We start from the raw sequence: 24,198 nt of genomic DNA on the forward strand, positions 1-24,198 counted from the left end.
AAATACAGGAGCTTTTCAATCACTTCTAGCTTGATCTGGCAACCTTGGAAACAACATAGATGGGATTCTCAGGGAATCTCCTAAATGACATCTGGGGTATGTGAACACAGAGTTACTTCCAGTCATTTTAAAGTAGTGGGCTAAAGCAATCCACATTCTTCTAAATGATTTGTTGTTGTCGCAAATTCCTTTTAATGACAATATTTTACCTTTTATTCCTAAATCAACTGAATGCTAAGTAGAGAGCTTTTTATGCAACAGAAATTCCAATTTTTTATTTTATTTTTTCCAGAAGGTTTATTGATGTGAAGCCTTCTAAAGGACTTCAAAATATAGTTCTCAATGTAGTAATTGTTGAAAGACTAACAGTTACTAGAGACTTTTACTGAACTGCTTATGTTTGATGTTCTCTGAAAGAAAGTCATTAGCACTTTCAATCTCTATTGTGCTGAAATTACGATTCAGTGAAACTAGTTTAAAAGCATCCAAGTGCAATAACATAGAAGTCACTGAGCAGATTGACACTTTTTAGGGTGCCTAATATGTCACAAATAGCATGGGTGTCTTTAATCTTCAAACAGATTGAAAGACTAATGACAGAGTCTCTTCCATAAATAATTCTCTCTTATTTAGGGAGGACAACTGAGCTTGAAGAAAGAACTTGGCTACCTTCACAGCAAAACGACATTGGTGTCCAATGCACAACAAGTTATCAGGTTAGAAAATACTGTTCTAGTGAGAGTCAGTTCTTGCAAAACTGGTGGATTAAAGATGTACCAGTGCTGAGTGGCTGATCATCTGAAAAATTTTTACAATAGCATGCATGCAGGATATGCTCGTTACGAGATGCGTGATGCAAATGAGATGACTTTTGCAAGTCATCAACATTAGATTACAGAATACCATGAAGAAATCTCTGCTCCTTGATCCCTTGAGAGCAAAGAAAACCTTTACTAGAAAGTATGACTTAGATTTACTACAGTAGTTTACGACTGAATTCTTGCCGAGCTGGGCTGGATGTGTTTACTATGAACTTCTGATTCAACTGTCTTTCATCCTTAAAGGAAGGGTGCTGCTTAAACTCTGTCATTAACAATGATAATACTTATAGTGCACTTGATTAAAATCACAGCTAATCAGATTCTGCTCCTAATTGAAGCCTGCTGAAGTCAAGTGACATTGTTTCACTGATCTAGAGCGCCTCAAAAATACTCTAGCATGTATTTGATGGTTCCACAAAACTGACAGTTTGCATGTTGCAAGCTTGTCTCAAATCTTTTTGTTGCAAACTGTTTATGCCATATTTTCCTTCATTAATTGACACTTTGATTGATAGTAATTCTTGGTAAGATTTGCCTCTGTAACAGGTAAGTAACTCTGTGATAGTTAAGTTCCTGTACCAAAGTATAGGGAATTGCTTATTCCATAACCATATGCTACACTAATGGAATAAATAAATTTTACTTTAATTCCATACAAATAAAATTTAAAGGATTTCCATGATAACCTCTGCATATACAATAACAAGCAAAGTATTAGTATACTTTAAATAAAAAGGTGAGAAAAATTAAAAGCCTCCGAGAAAAACAGATGCAGTAATTATTAAATTGGTCTTAACAGATGGGAAATTTTGGCCCAGAAGTTAAAAGAACTGAATATCCCTGATCACTATTCAACAGTCAGCTGTTTCATATATAGACTTTACTCAATATACTGAATGATTTTGAGAATTTCATGACCTCTGTGCTACCACATCTTCACATGGCCTTTTGGGATCCTTGGTTAAAAACTGCTGTAAAAACCTTTAAACCTACCATATCATTATTAACATGTGTCAATGCATGTTGCCACTGAAATCCAACGCAAAATTCAGCAAGGCCAAAATTTCATTTTATGTCCCCCCGCTAAGTGGATGCCCTGCTCTGGCTGTTCTGACAGCTTACAGGTTGCTGAAAAAAATCTGTAGCTGCAACTGAGCAGAAATTTAGAGAAAAAAGGTGAGTGAATGAGATAAGTAAAACAATCCTACAGCTTATGAAGGGAGTCCAAGGAGAGTTATCAAATGGACTAAAACATTCAAAGTTGGAAAATCTTCAGTAAGGTACGTTATTTACGGTCTGCCTTAAGAATGCAAAATCAGTCCTGAGTTCTTTCGTCTTGATCCCACAAATCCAACTAATGACTCTGCAATGTAATTCTCCTGAATGAAGCTCTGTACTTCAGATTTGTGCAGCTGTAATTGTTCCAAATTGCTGATCCAGCAGTTTGTTTAAAACTAATGGCATGCACACCCTATATATCCAGAATAAGCAGTTTAATAGGCAATGTGCATTTGTTGGATGTGTGAATTTTCATACCATGTCCTGGCTCCATATTCTGCTGAAGCAGCCTTCTTGTAAACGGAAGTTTGGCATTACTGTGTCATGAACCTGCTTCAGTACGCGTAATATGAAATGACAAAGATTTCAACAATTCCTATTGTACCAGTTTGCGTTTTCCAAGCAGTAAGGCTCTTCGTCAGGGAGTGTAGTGATAGGACAATGCATAATGGCTTTAAACTAAAAGAGAGCAGGTTTAGATTAGATATAAGGAAGAAATTCATCACTCAGAGAGTAGTGAAGCCCTGGCACAGGTTCCCCAGAGAAGCTGTGGGTGTCACATCCCTGGAAGTATTCAAGGCCAGGATGGATGGGGTTTTGGGCAAGCTGGTCTGGTGGGGGCAGGGGGTTTGGAACTTGATGGTCTTTAAGGTCCCTTCCAACCCAAACCATTCTACGATTTCATATTTCGAAAGCTCAAAAGCATTCAACAACTGATCTCACAGAAGTACAAAGTATAGTTTCCAGAATATTTTATCCTTGATCTTTTCATAAACTGTATCTTTTAAAATACCTCCAGTTTGAAGAGACGTTCTAGCTATGGAAATGGCATTTTGAGTAAGGATCAAGATGCTGATGTATGACAGACCACCATTTGCAGTATTATATCAAGACCTGACATTCAGAAATTGTGCTGCTCTTTGAAATTGAAGGTGGAAAGAATAGTAGTTATCTGTTTGAGTGTCAAAACCTGTACTGATTTTTAAAGGATGCTAACTGAAGAAGAGAATTGATAGAGTGATAGGTAAAAAGAAGGGAATAGAAGCAGTCATAGATTGTTGATATTAGAGGGGAAATACATGATGAAAATAAATTCTTGATACAGAACAATTCATATTTCAATAGCAATTGTAGTGTATTCACTTTTGGTACTGTTGGGTGTAGGTTCAAAAGTTTCCACTAAACCAGCCTACCATTTCTCGTATTTATGACATCTTTTTTTTAAAAATAGATGTTTCAGAAGTAGTAAATACTTCCACAAACCTGAGACATGTGAACCCAAGGAGAGTGGATTGGAAACAGAACTTGCTTAATTTAGCCATTTTTTATTTAGGAGCCAAACCTTGGAAGTGAAATATATACTTGCCTAGAGGCTTCAATCCGGTACCAAAACCCATCATCAATGGTCAGATCTGGATACTCTACCCGTCCAACACCAGATCCCACATCCCACAGGAAGCTCACCTTGCCTTTGCGCATCTCTATGGCCAAGAAGTCAGTCTACATGGAAAATATGAAAATAGAAGCAATCTCATACTCTGATTAAAGGAAGCTCTCCAGAACTCTTCCCATTTCAGAAGGCATCAGAATGGAGCATCAGAAACCCGTATAAAATAAAGTATGAAAAATAACTCTCACAGTGACTAAGAATGGGATTGTTTTTTCCCTGCTTTCCTTGGTTCAAATAAGTCAAAGATGGCAAATGACTTTTGTTAGTGATATGCAGCAAATTGCTGCTAAACATACAGAAATGTTAATATTGTAGACTCTAAGAGAAGGATTTAACTGAGACAAACATTATTTGTAAAACATCCATTGGATGGCAGAAACATGTCAGGATTCTAGGCTAATATATGATACCATCTAGCCTCTTCATTTTGTATTAGACAAATAAAATGTACAGTTCAAAATGTTAGAAATAGAATATTTTCCCCATTTACAGAATTATTATTGATTATTCTAGAGTGCTCATGGGAAACGGAGTCATTCATCATCATTATGCTTGCAGTTGTAGACGTGACTGAAAATTACAACAAATTTGAGCTTTGACAGATGCAAGATGATTAGCTACTTCTTTCCCAAGGGAAAACCTACAACCAATCCAAAGTTTACTCTGGTTGCACTGTGAATTTTAAAGTTCTAATGCAGTTCATGCAGAAGTCTCAGATTTCATATCTAATTACAAATATAAAAAAAAATTTGCTGATTGTATTTTAGAAGTCCTTATGTTAATACTAAACACAGTAAATGTCTGGTTTATCATAGGCCCTCAACTATTGCTTTGAAGCTTTGAGGAGGAAAAAATAAGCCTTTTTCATCTTCTGTGTTTGTCAGTAATCTGATTTGATTGAGCAACGCTGACATGAAAAGCAGGAGACACACTTACAAACTTGGCACTTCCAAGGTAAAAAAGCAGATTGTCAGCAACTACAGTCTTCACATTGACAATGACAGTGTTGTACGTTCCCTTCTTTATTTCTGGTCTGTATGTGCGAATACAATTGCCTCCAGAAGACACGGACACTTTGATCTTCAAAAAAAGCAGAGCAGAAATAATTCAGTTTACTGCTTATTATTCCAGAAGTAACTTAAGAGGCTTCTAAATAACTATATATATATATAGTTATTTTTCTTCTTCTTTACCATTTCTATGTTGTATGTAGCAGGGAGTTGCTTGGATATATATAGGGGGTAGAAATGGAATTTTCTTTTTGGGTTTGTTTCTTATATTTTGATTAAAAAGGCAATAAAAGCTCTTTCTGGCATTCAGGTGTGAAAGGACGAACTGTATGGATTAAAATAGCTAGAAGATTCACTGGTCTAACACAAGCAGCAGAGGAATTCTGACAGTGGAGATAGCCTATAACTAGAATATAATGCCAGGAAAATATGCAGTGCTCCTGAAGGAATTGCACACTGTTTTGGGGTAGACAGGAAGATCTATTTTTTCCTTGCAATATCTTTGATCATGCTAATTTAATACTCCTACAGTTTTTTTAAACCAACAGTTATGTCTATTGCTGTTACATCATAGCCCCTGATGAAGTCGGTATTCTTTACTAGGTTTAATTTCCACAGCTCGGGTGACATACACATTTGGACATATGTGCTACTTTCCTCAGGCTCTGAGCACAGATAAAAACAGTGTATTCACATGCTTTCATATTGCCAACATAGACATAATGACAGTCCAATGGTATTTCAATTCCAGCTAGACATGTTTATGTATTAGAGCAGATGTAAATAATGGTAGACTTGGTAAAAAGATCACTTTTGCTTATGGCAAACTTTGTCAAAAAGGAGATCCATTCTACGTCCAAACATGTTACTTTTTTAACTCAGAAATGGTGAGCAAGTAATTATTTTGAAACCTTCAGGCAGAAGACAAACGTAAGAAGAAAACAATTTCATCACTGTAACCTATCTTTATATTGTGAGCAAATCTCATTGAGTATATGCTATACACTTCCTTCCTGGGCTCCTGTAGGGTTTTGTTTTCTAATCTCTTTTTCAGGAAGTTTCCATATGTACCATCTTCAAGAACTCTTTTTTTCCCCTTGTTACATTGTGTCACAAGCTGAATAACCTGCTATTAACCAGCTGATCGTCAAGTTTGGAGTATTACTGAATCAGGGAGATGGATACCACACTCAATAGCCAAACTAGAAAAACACTCTTAACCCAAGTTTGATTTATCAGAACTCCACATTCTCAGGTAATATAAGTTCTATGAAATGAAAATTGGGGCTTAATATCAGTTTTGAGGCAAAACAACAAATATTTTTGTTTTCACAACAAACAATGATGGGTGATTCTCCTGCTGTACTATCACCCACAGTACTTCTTAAATAATAACTTTTCCATAATCATTCCTACAGATGTCATCTGTTTAACTAGGGTGCATTTTAAATGAAGAAACAAGACACAGAGTGAAAATTATTGGAATATTCTCTGGTTATCTGAGAAATTATATTCCATTCCTTGCTTTTTCTACACATTTTTAGAATTAGAAAGTATTCAGCTCACGGAAAAGAAAGAGAAAATTCAAAAATAAACAAATAACAAAACTCAAAAGGTAATCTCATGGAGAAAAAGGGCTTACCGAATTAGCTTGCTTCCGAGCTTGGTTTATCAGCTCTTTTATCTGAGAAATGTTTTTCCCTAAGTTATCCTGAAGTTCTTTGATTGGCTTGAGTTTATCTAGTAAGCGATCTGCTTCTTTTTCTAGGTTTTTTATGCTGGAATCTGCATCAGCAACTTCATAAGAAAGAACAAGGCAGAATTTTAAAGTGATGCCAGACAATAGTTATAAATTGCAATAAAAAAAATATCCAGAAAATTCTGCACAAATACTCAGGCAATATTACATGCTAATATGAGATATACACTGACTAGGAAGCCACCTGAACAAAATAAGACCATTTAAGAATATTTAGAATCAAGATAAATTAGCAATAGTAGGAAATACAGATGTTAAAGCAGGATTTTGAAGCAGTAACTATGCCTCAGGTCAGGGTGACACTAATGGACAATATTTGCTATAGCATAATACAGTTATGCACTAAGTATTTACTTGCTTTTTCTAACTGTAGCTTTGAAGAAATATGCTAGATTAATGAAAACTTGTTAGTTTCCATTAGTAACTTCTGCAAAAGGGCTAGAGGACTATAGTTAATTCTTGAATTAACTTGATGTTAATTCATAAATTAACTACAATGGCAACAACTACAAGATGTTTTAATTCTGATCAGAAGCTTAAAATTCTGTATGCGTATTGAAAGCAGATAAAAAATGTGGCACTAAACTGCAAATATATATATATACATTTTTCTTTAAGTGAACTTAATGGTTTTACAAGGATATAAATATATATATTTCCTTTAAGCTTCAAATGACTTTTTTGCCCTTCAACATACAACTAGTGAACCATGTCCTCTCTCTGACAATTCTGAAGATGTAAGGATTGCAGCACTTGTTTAGCATGAGGGTATGGGATTGTGTGGATGACTGTGAAAGGCACAAATCAGATTTTACCAAAAGAATGTAGATTGAAGGGGAATAATTATAATTATAAAAAAGTTGGATATTGCTTAGATAAAGCATGACAGTCTGTGTATCTAGTTTCTGAATACTAACCCAGACGCTGATACCAAACCTTCAAGATGTTTCTTAAGGTTTCATAAGTGAGACTAATTACCAAGCCACTTTATCTCAGAGCCTTCAAAAAGTAACTGCTTGATTATTTTGATGAATGAGAAATGTGGAGCACCATGCAGAAGGTTTGGTGGCAAGCAGTGAAACATCATCTACTGGAAAAAGCACAATAAAAAAACGCAAAAAAGAGAACATACGTACTGATTCCTGCAGGCAAGACAAGGGGACAAAGAACAGAGAAAAAACAGAATACAACATAAGAAGATGTTCTGAAGATCTAAACACAAATGTAAATTAAGCGACAGGATTCTAGATCCAAGTGCCAAGAAATTGGTGCTTTTAGGCCGCTTCCCAGTTGTTTATCACTACCAAGCCAGATGTCATTACCTTGTAGATTGATTCCTAACCTGCCATAATATAACCACACTATTTCAATCGATAACTATTTTTGTTATTGTGTAAACTACTAGGGATCTCTCTGCCTGAAGGAGTTCACACGTATTTCAGTTGATGAGGGATCAGGAACTTCCAATAGGAAGACAGTGACAAACAACCATTGGGACTAACTTTCACTGGTACAGCTAGAACGTCAAGAAGATATATGACTATAGAATGACACTGACAATCCTCCTACACCGGATGTTTTTAAGTGCCTAGCTTTGCCAAGCTGACCAAAACCTGGAGAGCAGAGAGTAGCTGAGAAGTTAGTCCTTCAACAATTTTGTAAAGGTATTCAGGTTTTGTTGTCAGCTCGGTACACTCCTATATGATATGTTCTAATCATCTACCATAAAATACATTGTAATTTAGAATTCAACGTTATCCATCATACCCAAAGTGAAAACGCTAAAGCAATTGTCACTTCTGATAACAGGCTTCACTAACAACAAAAAAAAGAGCCCTAAAAAAAAACATACTTAGAATCTTTTTTATCTTTCTTAAGCGTCTTCAGTGCTCTACCAAAATAGTAACTTATATGACAGAAGTTATGCATTTCTCCCAGAAATGATTATCTGATTGACTGAAGGCTGGGTTAGTGCAGGAAATTTTACATGAATCAAGTGGTAAATTGTCAGTCAAAGGCAGATTCTTTAATTATTCACCTACCTAAATAGTTTAAAGAGCAGTCTGTGGAACAAATCTATCCACTACATGTTCATCCTGCTGATGCTAGCTTTTTTCTGCAACTACCAGCAGCAGTCTCTAAGATTTAAAAGTTATTCTTAAATGTTAAACCCAGAATATAGAAACTATAGAGCTTCCTTTTATCCCAATATATTGTAGTAACACTATGGGAGTGAAGTTATTGAGTGTCTCTGTTTCATTTTGGCATGACACAAACTGAAAAAAAATCCACCACCAAACCAAACCAAACCAAACCAAACCAAACCAAACCAAACCAAACCAAACCAAACCAAACCAAAAAAGATCTTACTATTCTTGATAGGATCCTTCACAACAGCATTTGTTTTTGCCACGTCATCTGCAAGTTTACTGTAATTGTTTCTCAAGCCAAGCAGATTCTGGTTGAGGTCTTTAATCTGGGCCAGGACATCATTTGCCGTATCGTTGGCTTGTCTTGCTTTGTCTTTAGCTGCCTGTACCTTTATAGCTGTATCTGTGGGTAGAAAAGGATAATGAAATGACTGTCCAGAGTACAGAAGCTTTCTTCATATGTCTCAAGAATAACTTGGGCCAAAATTCTACAATCTTAACTTGTGTTGTGTAGTTCTTTACTCTTTAGGAGATCCTACTTCACATGTAGTAAGACATTAATAATTGCACATGTCGATTGTAGATGCCCTGTTTTTCAAGACAACAAATGCTTCTGAAGAAGAGAAAAAACTCCACAGTGGAGTTGTAGGACCTGTAGGAACATGTTTTTCTACCTGCTTCCCACAAAACCATGAAACTGTTCTTGGAATTGCTTTCCCGTTGTGTTCTCCAACATGTCCTTGTGTCCCTCAGTCATATGAGAATTTTCGAGTGCAGCTCAGAAATTTGGACACTTCTGAAATGATCACGCAGCAATAGTGCCACTTGTCATACTGACTGGGGCTTCCTTTTGTAGTCAGTGGGGTTAACAGATTGCACTGCAGTAGTGGGGAAAACACAGAAGGATGTATTTACTATCCTATTCTGGCTAAGAGACAGTTGATAAGGGATAGTTTATCCCAAGACTTGCTTGAAGAAGATTGCATATTCCTGATTCAACAATTGTAGGAAGACATGGGAAACACAGATATTATCGCCATTTCAGGGGATTAACAGTATAGATTTCCAACCATTTTTTCCAGGTAGGTCCTTCACCTTCTGTGAACTATGTGACGCAATCAAGCCTGTGGCCTAGGGAGAATACAATGCTTCTTCAGGCTGTAGAGAATTGGTAGGTTTATCCTGAACCCTGGAGAATTACATGACCTTTTTTACTTTCTTGAGCAAAGGTATATTATACCTGTGCTCCAAACAACTCCACTCTTATTTCTGAAATTTTAGCTTTGAAAAGCCCCCAGAACACAACAGCACCTTGAAAATATATCTGAACCTTTAATAAGCCATTATCATCATCAGTACTGACAAGTGAAAGAACAGATTGCTCTGATTGCCTTTTTTCACTTTCTATTTTCATCATATCTAAGTATCTCTTTTTGAGGCCATTATTACAGGTCATGCACCTTTCTGGCAGAAAGAAAGTTGGACTTACTGTGTTACTTCCCTCTATTGGTCACACAAATTATATTTATTTTCAACCACACTTTAAAAGTATGCCTATCCCTCCATATGTAGGTCCTTGTCCTAAGGTAATCTATCCCTCCATTCCATTTTGAATCTTTCTGTTTTTATTTGGCTATTTTATCTGAGTATTACTATAGTATGGACAAGAATTATTAGTTTAAATTGCTCTCTACTTTTGTGAATCCTTGAAGAATGAGATATATGACAGGGTCATTTTCTCTCCTGTCCTCATTGGTTATTTTGCCATTGGATGACTAATTTACTGCACTTCTGTATCCATGTCTTTTATTTGCTCTGAATTTCATTCTTAAGACACATCTACTTGTGTATGAGAGTGTCCTTGTCCCAAGAGCAAGCACCTTGTAACTCTAATCTGACAAGAGTTTATTACATTGCTAATGGTTGCATATTTCATGTATCTTTTACATGTTTCATATTTACTATTCTGTCTCCTAAGGCCCACTGGTCTCCAAGGTCCATTTTGTTTGACTGACACATCTATCTGTGCACAAGAAGAAAAACAGACAGGCCAATACATGTGGTCAAAACCCAGGAAGTGGCATGAGTATGACATATTAAAGAAAATTCTTGTGAATGCCTGATTTCAAGGATCGCTACATCTAAAAATAAACTTTCCAGTTGTCTGGAATCTTGAAGTCACAGAAGTGTGCAAGATGAACAGTAAATTATTTCTCAAGACAAGTTTTTACTTGTAGTCTGGACTTTCCAGACCTTCACGTATGAGAGAGAATAGAGATTTTCTTCAGAGACTTTTCTTCAGTTTATTGCAATGCAGTGCTCCTTAGAGAGAAAAGTCATAGCAAATTATTTTGATAAAACATTTCTTTTTTCTAAAAACAAACATTCTGTTTATCACTGTCTATTGTAATGAAACTACGTTGTAGCTCACTGTCTCTTGCAATCACAACACTAAGTAGCTAACATCCCAGCACTTTGGGATTTTAATCAATATTAAAGATTGGAGGGGGGGCAGGGGGACTTATACAGAATTATAAGTATGCTTAGTACTTTTGGTTTTATTGAGGAAAGCCTGTTCCAGTTCTAAGATACACAATGCCAAATTGACCGGAAAGGATACTGCAGCATAAATCAATGACTGTGGTAGAGAGGTAAGACAAAAAGAGCAAATTTCATCCTGCTTTTTCTATTGTCAGTAGGTCTTTATTTTTCTTAGGTTGCTATAAGAAGCATGATGGTTCTTTATTCGCAAGTTTCATAAACAGACTTTTCAGGTTTAAAGAAAAGACTATTTGTCTCAGAACGTATTGTAACTTAAATATTAAATTAAATTAAAATTTGTTCTGAAACCAATCTTCTGCAAACTGCAGAAACTTGGTACTGTTTACTGTGCCAAAATACAAACTCATACAAGGTATCTGTTTTCAGACCAGTTCTCTCTAACATAGCTTATTTTTGTCTTATTACAGCAGCCAGTGATCAAAGTGGACACAATGTGGACCAGAAAAAGATCAATCAGACAGATGATAGGTGTTTATACACCTAACAACAGAGCAAGACATGTTAAGTGTTGCATTACTTTTCCAGCTTACCATTAGGAATGGCTGACAGTTTTCCAAAGGTTTCATTCAAAGCTTTCAGGAGAATGGAATTCTTCTCATCAGAATCTTTCAGTCTGTTCTGCATGCTGTCCAGGTTATCTCCCTTTTCTATAACAACAATAATAAGCAAGCCATTTATCATTAAGAAATTCAATAGTGTAAATAAGGAAGTCCAGTAAATCTGGTTGCAGGGTTCAATGATAATCTTTTAGGTTTCTTTAGGTTGCCTACTTCTGCAGTATCTAAATGCTTTAGTACATTTTACTGTTCTATATCAAAGGTTTTGATATAAGAGGTTTACAGAAAAAAAAAAAGAAAAAATACAGAAAAAAAGAAAAAATGATAATCAAAGAAATAAAAATGATAATCATAGAAAGAAAAAATGATCATTGTAGATGGAATGATTTACTCAAATTCACAGTGACCCACTGATGGACTCAAGAGTGAAGTTTAGTCATAGCTTTGATTCCTAGATTCAACTAGTACTCAAATTTTCATCTTAAAGGGGTTGCCTGGGATGAATTATTTGAACACTGTGTGGAGAGATGCGTGACTGATCAGGTCATCTTACTGCTGCAATTAGAATGGTCAAAGCATAGCTCTCATGGATTTTCTCAAAGATAACCAATGTTGATGTAACATCTGAGGAAAACACACGATATCACCCTATCATCAATATGAGGAGACAACACAAATTATTATGAAATAAACATAGATTTTATTTTTTGGGTATAGTCCTAAAAGTAAATAAAAATAGTTGTATCATATTCAGTACATTACAGACTATTACAGACTGATGTTATCTTTTGCAGATAAGTTTCTGTTCTTCACCTTTTTTTGAATAAAAATTAAAGATTTTTTTTTTAAGTAACCAGCATTAGCAGTAATTTTTCAAACTCTCAAAAGCGAGATTCCAGCTAAGCTTTACAGTTATTTAAATGGACAATAGTAAAAATAAATAAATAAATAAATAAAGTTTGGCACAGAAAATGCTAGGTAACGCTTAAAAAACTATCTTAGGGGGCATTTTTCATCATTTCTTCATATAAGTGTGGAGTTCTTTGGAACATACAGCTGCTAATTTATTAACTCAAAGGTATGCCCTGTTGGGAAACAAATTCAACATCACTGTGCTTGATAGAAGGAGGGGAATAATTTGTAGAAAGTAGTTTAAGATACAAAGTATGACAGTGATCTTCAGATATGTGACAGGTTATTGAAATTAAACACACGGTTTTTGGATATGTATCCAAGTAGATACTGAAGTAGGAAAACATACTGGAGAAGACACTTCTCCATGAATAAGTCACATACTTGTGAAAAATATAAAGTATCTCTTTTTCACAAGGGACAATAATTAGACATACTGGTACTTCAGCACCTCCAACAGCATCAGAATTGTAGCCCTTCTGTGAGAGGGTAAACAGAATAATGGGTTAAAATGAGTGACAGTGGTTCACGTCCTACAGATTTTAAAAGAGAAAGGTTTCATAAAATTAGATATGCAAAAAAGCATCTCGAAATTAGAAAAATCAAACTAACTGCGTATTACCTTCAAGAAATTATTAACTACATTTTCAAAGACTATTGCAAGACTGAAACAGTGGATGGAATTTAAATGAGAATCATATTTTTGGTGTTAGACCCTTTGAAATGTCATTCAGAAAGAAATCTATTCACTGTATTTAAACCAGAACAACACTGCAGGAGTGCCTGGAAGTAAGACTTCATTCTTGCAAAATGTCCCACAGAGGAACAGGACACTGGTATGAAGTGTGAAAGGCACAGTTAATGCTAGAATAAAGTTGGGAAGAATCTTATATAAATTATAAGATCATATTTTCCCTCAAAAATACTGCTGTTTTAAATAACAGGTTTTGAATCCGCAGATGAATGAGGCCACTCATAAAGTGATGTTAAACTAGGGTGAACATATGAGAGTCTGGTCTTAAATGCTCTGTGGCTTTACCTGAGTTCATTTATCATTAAGTAATAATACTGACAAAAATGTTTTAATTTCTTCCATTTAATTTTGAAATTATAGTCTGCCTGATATTTCCTTCGTGTCTCTGTTGCCTTTTTGGAATGTAAGTGTTTATAAAGTGTATTAATATTCCTGACATATTTTGTTCATTTCTGGTGGTGGTATAGTAACTTTTGTGCATTAAATTAATTTAAATTATCTCTTTTTCTCCTCTTTACTCTGCCAGATCCAACGTTACACTAATTATCCCTTGGTTATATTTCTGAAGAATCATGTTTCCAGACTTCTGTTTTCAGCTTTGTAACCATAGCAGCAATTTTATGGATTTTAATAAGTGAAGTTTCCCTAGAACTCCTGAATTTGAATACTGAGACTCCGTGTTTAATATTTTTTCTTTTAATTTCTCCAATGTATTTTCACTGTATTTTTTTTAAATATTAAAATAATAAAGCCATAAATAAGTGTCCTTAGGGAGCTTTTCAAGGAAATTGTTCATTTTGCACAGTGATCATAACATGAAGCTTTATTTTGAAGAAAATTCCCATACTATAACCCAGACAGTCTCTTCATTAAGCACCGAGCTAATTTTGACTATGAATCACAAACTGAACTGACTTCATTTCGGGTTTTCCCTGTCCTTTAATTATTAGCATTTATGAAAAATCCTAAAGCTATAAAAAGGCCTGAGATCCTCCAGTTAATCACAGAGGCTAGGTAAAATATGAGTAGCTACATTCTAAATTTTTCCAAAAGACAGAGTTTATCTGACTTGGAAGAGGTTAGTGGATCTGCACTGAAAGATACCAGGCACTGTCAATTCACATTAAAGTGTAGGTTGAGAAATATCCTGAGAAATTTATCTCATTCCTGTTTCCACTTCATTAGCTCTGCATGGAGATGGCACAGGATGCCAATCAACATACAGTATTTTGTTCAAATCTACAAAACCATTCATGCATCACTAAAACTAAACCCTAAAGTGTAAGGAGGATCTTGACTGAGTTTGCAGGTATGAACCCATATGTTTTCTGGTTTGGTTAATCTGATTTTCAATTTCTGTTTCTATTTATTTGATAAAACACTACATTACAGAATAAGCATTACCCATTTTCCCTCTGAGTGAATAAACTAAAGTGAGTCAAAAAAAATCCCTACATTCATATGTTTTGTTGAGACATGCGTTACTTATCACTTGTATGCAGTGATCTATTTTTACAAGAGACAAGTTTTAACAAATCTCTGAAGAACACATACATATATGGCACTGGTTAATTACTGATTACTTGTCACCACTGCAATACTAGCAGAAACAGGCATCTTCTGAGAGTTCGGCTTAATGCAGTTTTCCATGGGACTGTCCAAAAAGGTATCATAAAGACATGCTACCCAATGCATGCCCCCCAAAACAGAATAAAGGTTGAAATCTCCTGAGGAGTAATACATGCAGTTGTTTTTATTGACTGGATATTGCACAAATTTCCTGGCAGTTGCACATCCACCTTTCTATTATGCTTGTTTTGCTTCCTGCAAACAGCATTTTTGCTCCCCTCAGTCTCATCCTATAAAGAGGGTGATGGGCCACAAGCTAAATTTTTATCTCAAAACCAAGCAAGACTTATGAACAAACAGGGAAAAATGTAACTGCAGAAATGCAGCCAATGATGTTTAACTTTTTAAAAAGACTGTTTTCAGCATTAGCATTTACATTAATATTATGCAATAATTTGCTGAATGCAACATGCCAGGGCAGCAACAATGCAAACCAGAGGAAAATACACAAACAAGGGATATAGCTGTGCCTATCAGCTACAAAATATTTTGGCTAAAAATATTCACTTGTTGTCAGACAGGACAAGACCCCCTCAACTTGTCAATTCTTAAGCAGAAGAAATGACATGAGCTGAATTTCAGTAGCCACCTGACACCAGTCTCCAGATGAAGCTTTTTTTTTATATATCTTATTTTTCCTTTTCATTTATCATTTTTGACAAAGCCTGTATATCGTCTCAAATCTGCACTGGGCAAATATATTTTTAAAAGAGTAAATTCAAAATTATAAGGAAGAAAAATTGCTCCTGGCAAACTAAAAATCCCTCAAGGCACAGAGAGAATGAGGCTGGCAGGCAGCAGCATTCACTCATTTGTAGCCAAAATTTCAAAACTCCTTCTTAGCCAGAGCACTACACACAGATTTTGCTTCTCCCACCAGGGTTATTCCTTCTAACGCCTAGCCCCACAGAGAAAGAAAGAATTAAATCTCCATTTTAATAGCTTCTCTCAGAAGCTTTGCTTTGTAAGGACTGTTTCAGCAGTTTTTGGTAGTAATATAAAACATTTTTGTGATTAACAGCCGTTTTATAACTAGTGTAATTGGCCACAAATCACAAAAATGTCATAATGTAGCAAGAAAACACTCCCACCTCTATCATAGCCCAGCCTGGATTTCTGGAGTATATATTACTTGAGTGGCTTATGGATTTTCATTACTTTAACTAATGTACTACCTGTAGTGCAGGCAGAGAAATTTCAGACTAATGATCACTTCTGTCTAGCAGATCTTTATAGCGTGCCCATCACCCATCCTTCACTTTCAGTAGAGACTCTGAAAAGGGTGGCTTTGTAAGAACTGTAGAAAATATCTTTCTGTTAGTTTTACACTCAAATCCCACTTTCCAACCTGGAAACATCAAGTCATCCAGAAGAGATTATGTTCATAATACTAGTTACACCATCACTTTGGAGAAAAAGCAAAGTGGGGAAAAAAATAATCTTTTTTTGCATTTTATTCTTATGTATCTGCATTTTGGGCACTACACTAACTGATCTCTGTGGCTCAAGCTGTGGAGCATGGCCATTTTTTATCAGATACAAAAAGGCATACTGTGAAAGTTTAGAATGTTCGTCTGTATGGAGCACATTATATCTAAGTCATATCAGAGAACATTAGAAAAACTCCATCTCATTAACCTTCAGTATGGGGCAAGACCACAGACAAAGATTTAATACTTAGCTTACAAGCACTGCTCCCTGCTTCTCTGCTTGCATGAGGATTGCTTTATGAATCTTTAGAATGCTTAGACCTTCACTTCTGAATTATGAAATGGACATCAACTGAAATTCTCACTGGACTAAAATTGGAGAATAACATACTTTTTCAAAAATCTCTGAAGTCATGTCATGTCATGTCTTATTGAGGTTGTAATACTTTTTTTTTCTTCTTTTTTCCAGGGTTAAATTGAATAGCCCTGTGGGCACATAGCATTGATATATATTCAAAGTCTTTGATTTTGTCCTGGAAAACAGGTCCCTGTGTTCTATAGAGCACATGATAACTCTGAAGTAACCGCCTATGGAGCACAGAAAGCTATGGACTCCACTGCGGTGTACAAAGGCAGTGCTGCCTTTTTGGCATTTCCAGCCATGGAAAGATGGTGAAGTTTGCTTTCTTCACAAACAGCATCCCTATTCTTTCTGCTTCAGCCATATTACTTAAATTTGCTCACTGGTCTCACCTAGCAGTTTAATGATTTTCTGTGGCATATTTACTGAAACATGGTCCTCTGGCCCTGAATTGGTGCTGAATCTGGCAGTAAAGTCACAATAAAGAGGAAGCTTAATTTACATCCAAGATTTACTAGAAACTGTTGGTACTTATTATTTTCTTGTAGCAGCTCCGAGGAAAAAAATGTTTTTAACTTTCAAACCGTGTATGATATTGGCATGTAATTAATGACCATATTAAAAATTTTGTCTTATGACCTTGTTAAACATTATGATGACTTGTTAACTAGTCTGCAAGTTGAAATCCTAGAGCTGCCAAAAATAAATGAGAGTGTAGTAATAGTCAAACAACGACTCTGTGTTATGTGGATCTCATTCTTCATGCTGTATGGTTTTTGTAATGCATCTCCCAGGAGGCCAATGAAAGTTTTACGTGTTAAAGCCCGGAAGACTGGGCTCTATTATAAAAATCTGTCTTACTTCTAATAAAAAATATTTTTAACTACTTTAGCATGATATGGAAGCTTCAGGCATCATCTCTGTGACAGGCAGATTAAATCTCAACCTGGAATATTTACTGTGTGTGATTTTTCTAGTTCTGATGCATGAAATAAACAAACAAAACATTAATTTTCAAATCCTATGATGAGCAAGAAATATTATATCATAGTTGTTTTCATCTTGTCCTCTTTATTTCTTCCAACTCCTAGATCTGTTTTCCCATTTAAGTGAGAAAGTGTTATAGCTGTCCTTGTGGTTAATACGTTAACCCTGTTATAGCACAATGACTTCAGCCAACTGAATCAGATTAAACTACAATATATATAGTATGAAAAGATTTTTTAAAAGCTACACTGACTGAAAACAAGCTTTTCGAAATATATACATATATGTATAAACACAAGAGACATGTTAAACATAACAGATGGGATTACAGTGTACTAAATTGGAATAAACCATGAAGTTATCAATTTGAACATATTCTATCTAGATTAATAAAAAAAGAAAATCTGTATTTGTATGAATGACCTTCAAAAGCAGATGTATGGATGACTTGGTTAATTGATATTCCTCTAACACTTTAATACACCAGTGGCATAAAGACTTAAGTAACTTTCCCTTGTATATGTAAAAACAAGGTACTCAAACAGCAATGTTTAACATTTTTCACAAAGGCAGGTGTGTGAAACTCAGAATGCTGGCCTATTTCAAAGCATATGATGCTTATTTCCCTTCAGGTTCAGTTGAAATATTGAAATATGAAATATTTTTCAGCTCCTTTCTACGACTTCTGTGAAGAAAGAATTGACGATTACTTTTAAACAGATGCTTCATTAGCACAGCAATAAGTATTTTCTTAGAAGACTTCTAAAACAATCTGTCTAGATAAAGATGCAAGATACAAACTGCTTTTGTTTGCAAGATTGTGCAAGAGCTCAAAAGATCATCGAATCATAGGCTCCGAATGTCTGCCCAAAGATCATTTTTCTCCTTCTAACTAACAGTCATTCTTCACTGATGTTTGTCTAAGCTGTTTTCAAAGATTTTCAAAGGTCAAATCTCCCTCAGGCAATCAATTCCAGTACTTCTACATTTTAATTACAAGAAAGATTTTCCTAATATGTGATCTGTAACAGTGCAATTTAAGATACGTTAGTACAATCTTATTTGGAGAAACCTTGGCATAACTGAAGAATATTAAGTCCCTGCTCATTTGTCTCTTTTTCAGTCTACAATTTTAAATTGTTTCAATCTTTCTCCTTCTCTCTCCTCCCCTACACTTCCACTTAGTCTTCATGATGTTTGCAAGACTATCTGCAAATGACCTCAACCTTCATGAAGTTCAGCACCTAGCACTGCAGACAATAATTTCGCTAATTTGTCCACTCCGTGGACAAATTGTTTCATGTGTTTTGGAAAGCCATTCACCTGTTCATGCATTCCCCTGTGACATCTACCTGACATCCGCTGCGAACCAGCATGTGATCCATGATTGTCTTCAGTCTCATTCTATGGAGCTGCTACACAGACAATTGCTCCTCATCCTGCATTTCCGCAGCTGTGCATTCATGTGTGCTTGAAGCATCTTGTGTTCATCCTGACTACTGCCCTACTTTCTTTTTTTGAGGAGAAAATACTCAGGTACATTATAAACACAGTCTTACCTGAATTATCTATTATTATGTCTCACCAAACAGAAATTTCTGCAGAAAGTGCAGAAAAATAAAAATGTTTTATTTCACACCAAATTGAAGTACTTGGTTTGAGATCTACAAACTTTATCATTTGAGCTGCATTTAGCCACATACTTAAACCTTAGGAATGAAGAAATATTTTTTGTGTGCGTGTGTGAAAACTCATCTCTTTTCTCCAGAGATATGTTTTAGTTTTGTTTTTGAAGAAGATACTTAGCAATTCCCTCCCATTACCCTATTTGGCAAACATCTTCATCCTGCATCCCCACACTTCCCTCTTCTGTCACAACCCCATAAGCATCCTGAAGAGATGTGCTATCTCTGATTGGTATTGTAAACCCTAATTCTGTATTAACAGTTATTGTAAACCCTACTTCTGTATTAACAGGAATAAAAATGTAATGCTGTGCTGGATTTTGTACTAATTTTCTGCTAGAGCGTTTACTAAATCAAAACTTGTATTTTCATCCCTCTCTCATTCCCACTCACTCTCATCCTTACTGTAATCATCAAGAGAAGACTAAGCTTCTAGCTTTTCCGGCCTTCCTATCCCAGAAGAGGATAAGCATCCCTGCATTATGCCTGGACCCAAAATAGAATATTTTTCATTGATACATTGTTCAATTTAAAAACAGATACTGAACTATATATTTTTTTTTCTTCTGACATGGTTTATTCATACTGGAAGTAAAACAGTCTCATAAAGTTTTTCTAGTATTTAATGGACCTGAATGCCACATAGTGTACGTACCTCTAACATCATTTTCTAGCCTCTTGGCATCATTAAGGACCCTGAAGCTTTTCTGAAGAGAGCTCTTGGCGTCATCCTTCAATGATCCTTGAGGACCAGATGTCTGCAGACAAACAAGCAGTGTCACAGATACAGGAAAATCTTAAGTCATAGAAGATACAGGAAAACAATCTAAGTGAACGTTCTAAATTCAAATGAACATCAGTGTGCTCTGAATCATATCCCATTGTCATTACACTGGTCTTCAAAAGACTAAAAAATAATTTCCTCTAATTTATTTTCTTTTGTTTTTAGAGGAAGCCAGTTCTCCTTTGGAATACCAGTGATGACTACAATAAGAAGAGAAAATGTTTGTATCATTACAGAAAGAGATTTGCTCTAGGAACAGAACTTTGTCCAGAACAAACAGATCTTTCAACTTAAAATATGTGTTTCTTCCTCCAGCTACAGTATTTCTCCCTAAGAGCAGCTACAATACCTTTAGAAGCCAGACTGGATCTGATGTTCCATATTCTCAAACAGAGAACAGAGCTCTCTTCATGGTTAAATACAAGAACTGTAATTGCTAGGTCAGTATAGTAAAGATGCTATAAAGGAAATAGAGTTTAAAAAGAAGGGCAAACTGCAGTTAATCTGAAAGAGTTTTATTACTAAATAACCATTCTTCTACATATCATACTGTTTAAAGATCTTTGCTTTGAAAAAACATCTCTCCAGTGCAGAGACTGATCAATAGGTAGTATGATTTTTCTAAATTAGATTAGTATTTTCAGTTGGTAGAAAATGCTCTAGGTTCTGAACCACTTACTCTTCAGTTTGTAAGAGTGAACTCAGGTCACACATCATACTGAGTACATTTCTATGAGAATACTCTTGACAGCCAGATAACGTTCTATATTAGTCATGGGTCATAGCCTCGTAACTAGTATGTAATTAAGAAACAGCTACTTTTCATTTTCCCTGGCAGATACATATACTCAAAATGTGTGTCAATTAAATGACACAGTTATTATTACTATTCATTATTTATATAATGAGCAAGCCCAGAGGTGATACTGTGCATACTGCTGAATCTTTGTTGTTTTTTGATGACGCGTTGAGAACCATGTATGGAACTTGTCTACTTCTTTTCCATTTAAAAATCTTAAAGAACACTTTGGATACTCACAAAACTCAGAATACAGTTTTTTTGTAAAGGTATATCTCATGGCATGTGTGGCCATGTCACTGGGATACATCTACCATACTACTTCCTTGTAGTCATGGGATCTAAATTTATTCTCAGCTTTCATCATGGGCTAAGTGATTTTATGAAGTATGGCCTGTATGACTACCAAGCACACTTGAACTATTAAGCTGTTTCTACTATAAATTCTTCCCCATATCAACAGAAAATTTATTTGAAAGACCAACAAAACAACAAAACCTTTTTTTTTAAATATATTGTATCACTTAATATAAGTAGCACTGATAATAGAAAAACACATATAACCCTAGAAAAAGAAAAAGAAAAAGAAAAAAGCAAACAACAAAAAAGACTTTCCAGTTAAGCAAAAGATTGCTCCTGAAGCAAGAATGGTTGGCCAGATTTTGTAGCAGATGCACCTGTCAAATCAGATAATACTACTATATATTCTTTTTCCTGTTAGCATCAAAACCCAGGTCCATGTGACCACGGACTTCAAAAAATTGTTATTATTATTAAATTACTAGGCATGGTTGACTGGCTGTTAAAGCAGTTTATATTCAATAGAAATACATTGGAAGGCCAGATTTGCAATGCGAAAACAAGAAGTTCATCAAATCAGGGACAATAAATAGGTCCGGGCTGGCAATTAGTCAGAAACAGATTTCAGCGTAAAGTTAATACTAAAAAGGCCCTTCAGAGACAAATACACTTGCACTGATTAAAAGCTTTATTTTATATTAATTTTCAAATAATTCTGAAAGGGAGGATTAGTCAAAAAAATCAAATGCAAAACATACTTTTTTTTTTCTAGCTTTTCTTCCGACTCATGGAATGTTGAGTTATGATGAAGTCAATAATGAAAAAAACAAACATTTTCTGGCAGTGTGAGGTGAAGTTTATGCCCAGCTTGCGGCAAGCCGGGGTCATGATGAATCCTTTTATGATTTAATAAGACTGACAGCTAAGGGATTTTTATATTGTTTTCTAAATTGGTACACCTACTGTAAAAATGAAAAAAAAAGAAGTAAAAAATGATTGTGGTTCAAGACAAATTGGAAAACCACAGTGTCTCAGGAATCTAAGTTCTAATTCTATCTGTTCCAGAGTGTACATATCCTGTGGACAGTAACTTCCTCACTCTGTGCTTCCCTCCACACCCCCTGCCCTATACAAACTTTGTGCAGCTTGACTGCTTGTGGCATCTTGTGGCAGGAGTGGGATCTCATTATGTATTCAAACAATGCCATCTCAATCTTGGGTTAGAGGCATAAGTGCTGTTATAATAACATAATACAAAATGCTGCCACTGAAACCATACATCACCCTTAATGGTCTGTTTCTTCCTTTCCTTAGGTTAGCAATAATTCAATAATTTAAACAAGGTTTAGCACCAAAAGAAAAATACCTATCAAATTACTGAAAACCTCTATGAATTGATAATTAGCAATAATTATGGGTAAGGAATGAATTCAGGAAGAAATATGCTCTCTGTCTTCCTTTTTCTGGTACTTCAGTGAATCTTGAACTCTGTTCTTGCCAAATGACCCGCCTTCTGCAGGAGCAGAAGAAAGATTTCAGTTCAGCTCATAGCCTGGTGGGTTATAGAACTATTTTGGGATGAAGAAGATCCCTCCAGATCTCCCAGGGATGACTGTGCAAATCACTGAACGCACATTGGCAGGGATAAGGCTACAGGCTGCAAGTTTGAATAAGATTAGCCATAGCCACAGCATTCTGTGAAGACTCCCCCATCAGCACATGCTGTGCACGGTCTGAACACATATCAGACAAAGAATTGCTGGGGCTTTTGCAGTATGGAGGGATTTTTTTCTGAGGTTTCATGAATGGATGTAAGCATGAAGTAGGCATTATGGTGCCTAAACCTGCTGACATGTCAGCAGTTTTGGTCACTTGAAGAGGTACAGCTCCAAGCACATATGTAAATCCACGGGGACAGTTTTGAGGATCACATACTTAAAATCACCTGTACACTTGTAAGTTGTTTTTTGCCCTAATTCACATCAGTCAAAACAGTTCTGCCTTATTTTTTAAATAAAGGATTTTCTTTTCACATACATTTAAATTCTGAGATGTCTTCACCTCTGTGAGAGCTAAGGCTACTCTCAATTTCGCAAGTCTTGGAGAAAGAATAAGTCTTGGGGAAGCTGAGAATTCTGAAGTACCAAGATGCTATGTGTGAATTGCACCTCAGGACAACCTCATGACGGTAGCTAGGCAGTGTTATGCTGTTATCATATAAGGAATTGAGTGTAATGGCACCCCAATAGTTATGTCAGGTGCCACTACAAAGGGAGTAAGAAGAAAAGAAGCAAGCAGGACCCTAAACACCTAACATGTCACCTGTGGTTCCAGTTACTAGTCTAAAAAAGACTAAGAAGAAAAATAATTTTTCAAGACGTGGTTTAAAACTATAGTTCTGATCTGTGAGACACAAGCTGGGTCTGTTAACATGACTCTACTCTTCAGTCAGTTACTGTCTTGGCTAAGTAATGGGATATTGAAGCTGCCTGAATGCTAGAGATCTCTCATCTGTGATAAATTTATTTTTCTTTTAAAGGGGAGAGCAAATCCATCATAAAAAGCTCAGGAGGAATTTTTCTGTCATATTTTTAATACATTTTTTCCCAGTCATTTATCAGGCTTCCTGTAATCACGATGGATTTTAAGCATTTTTTTTTTGTTCTTGCTTTTAGCAACATTAGCTTAATTTAAAAACAAACTAATCTTCCTGTTAAAAACAAAAATAACCCCAAATTCTGAGATACCACTGAGGCTCCCATAGATTGTTTACTTCAATCGCTTGCAGGGTGGAATCTAAAACTCAGCCCAGTACCTACCGTTTCTAGTTTATGCACCAGCTTGCTGCTGTTGGAAAACCTTCCCTCCACAGACCCAACACTATCATTTGCTAGGAAAGGCTAGGTTCAGTGATGCACGTGAACTTCAGACCTCTCCTCTGTTATCTGCTAGCTTCTGGAGATCAGAGTC

The 24,198-nt window shown here is 35.6% G+C and overlaps 1 protein-coding gene across 4 annotated transcripts in view; it reads right to left on the reverse strand.

Moving 5' to 3' along the window:
- The window catches only part of LAMA2 (laminin subunit alpha 2), a 380,279-nt gene that overhangs the window by 43,539 nt on the left and 312,542 nt on the right, over positions 1–24,198 (reverse strand). For all 4 annotated transcript variants that reach the window (XM_080586775.1, XM_080586773.1, XM_080586776.1 and 1 more), the window contains exons 41-46: positions 20,001–20,103; positions 11,561–11,677; positions 8,689–8,871; positions 6,202–6,356; positions 4,486–4,629; positions 3,466–3,599 (exon numbers count right to left, since the gene is read on the reverse strand). In XM_080586775.1, the coding sequence (XP_080442901.1) occupies positions 3,466–3,599; positions 4,486–4,629; positions 6,202–6,356; positions 8,689–8,871; positions 11,561–11,677; positions 20,001–20,103 (836 nt within the window). The remainder of the gene's footprint in view (positions 1–3,465; positions 3,600–4,485; positions 4,630–6,201; positions 6,357–8,688; positions 8,872–11,560; positions 11,678–20,000; positions 20,104–24,198) is intronic.

This window comes from Anser brachyrhynchus (assembly GCF_964034855.1).
Source record: "Anser brachyrhynchus genome assembly, chromosome: 3".
Lineage (NCBI taxonomy): Eukaryota > Metazoa > Chordata > Aves > Anseriformes > Anatidae > Anser > Anser brachyrhynchus.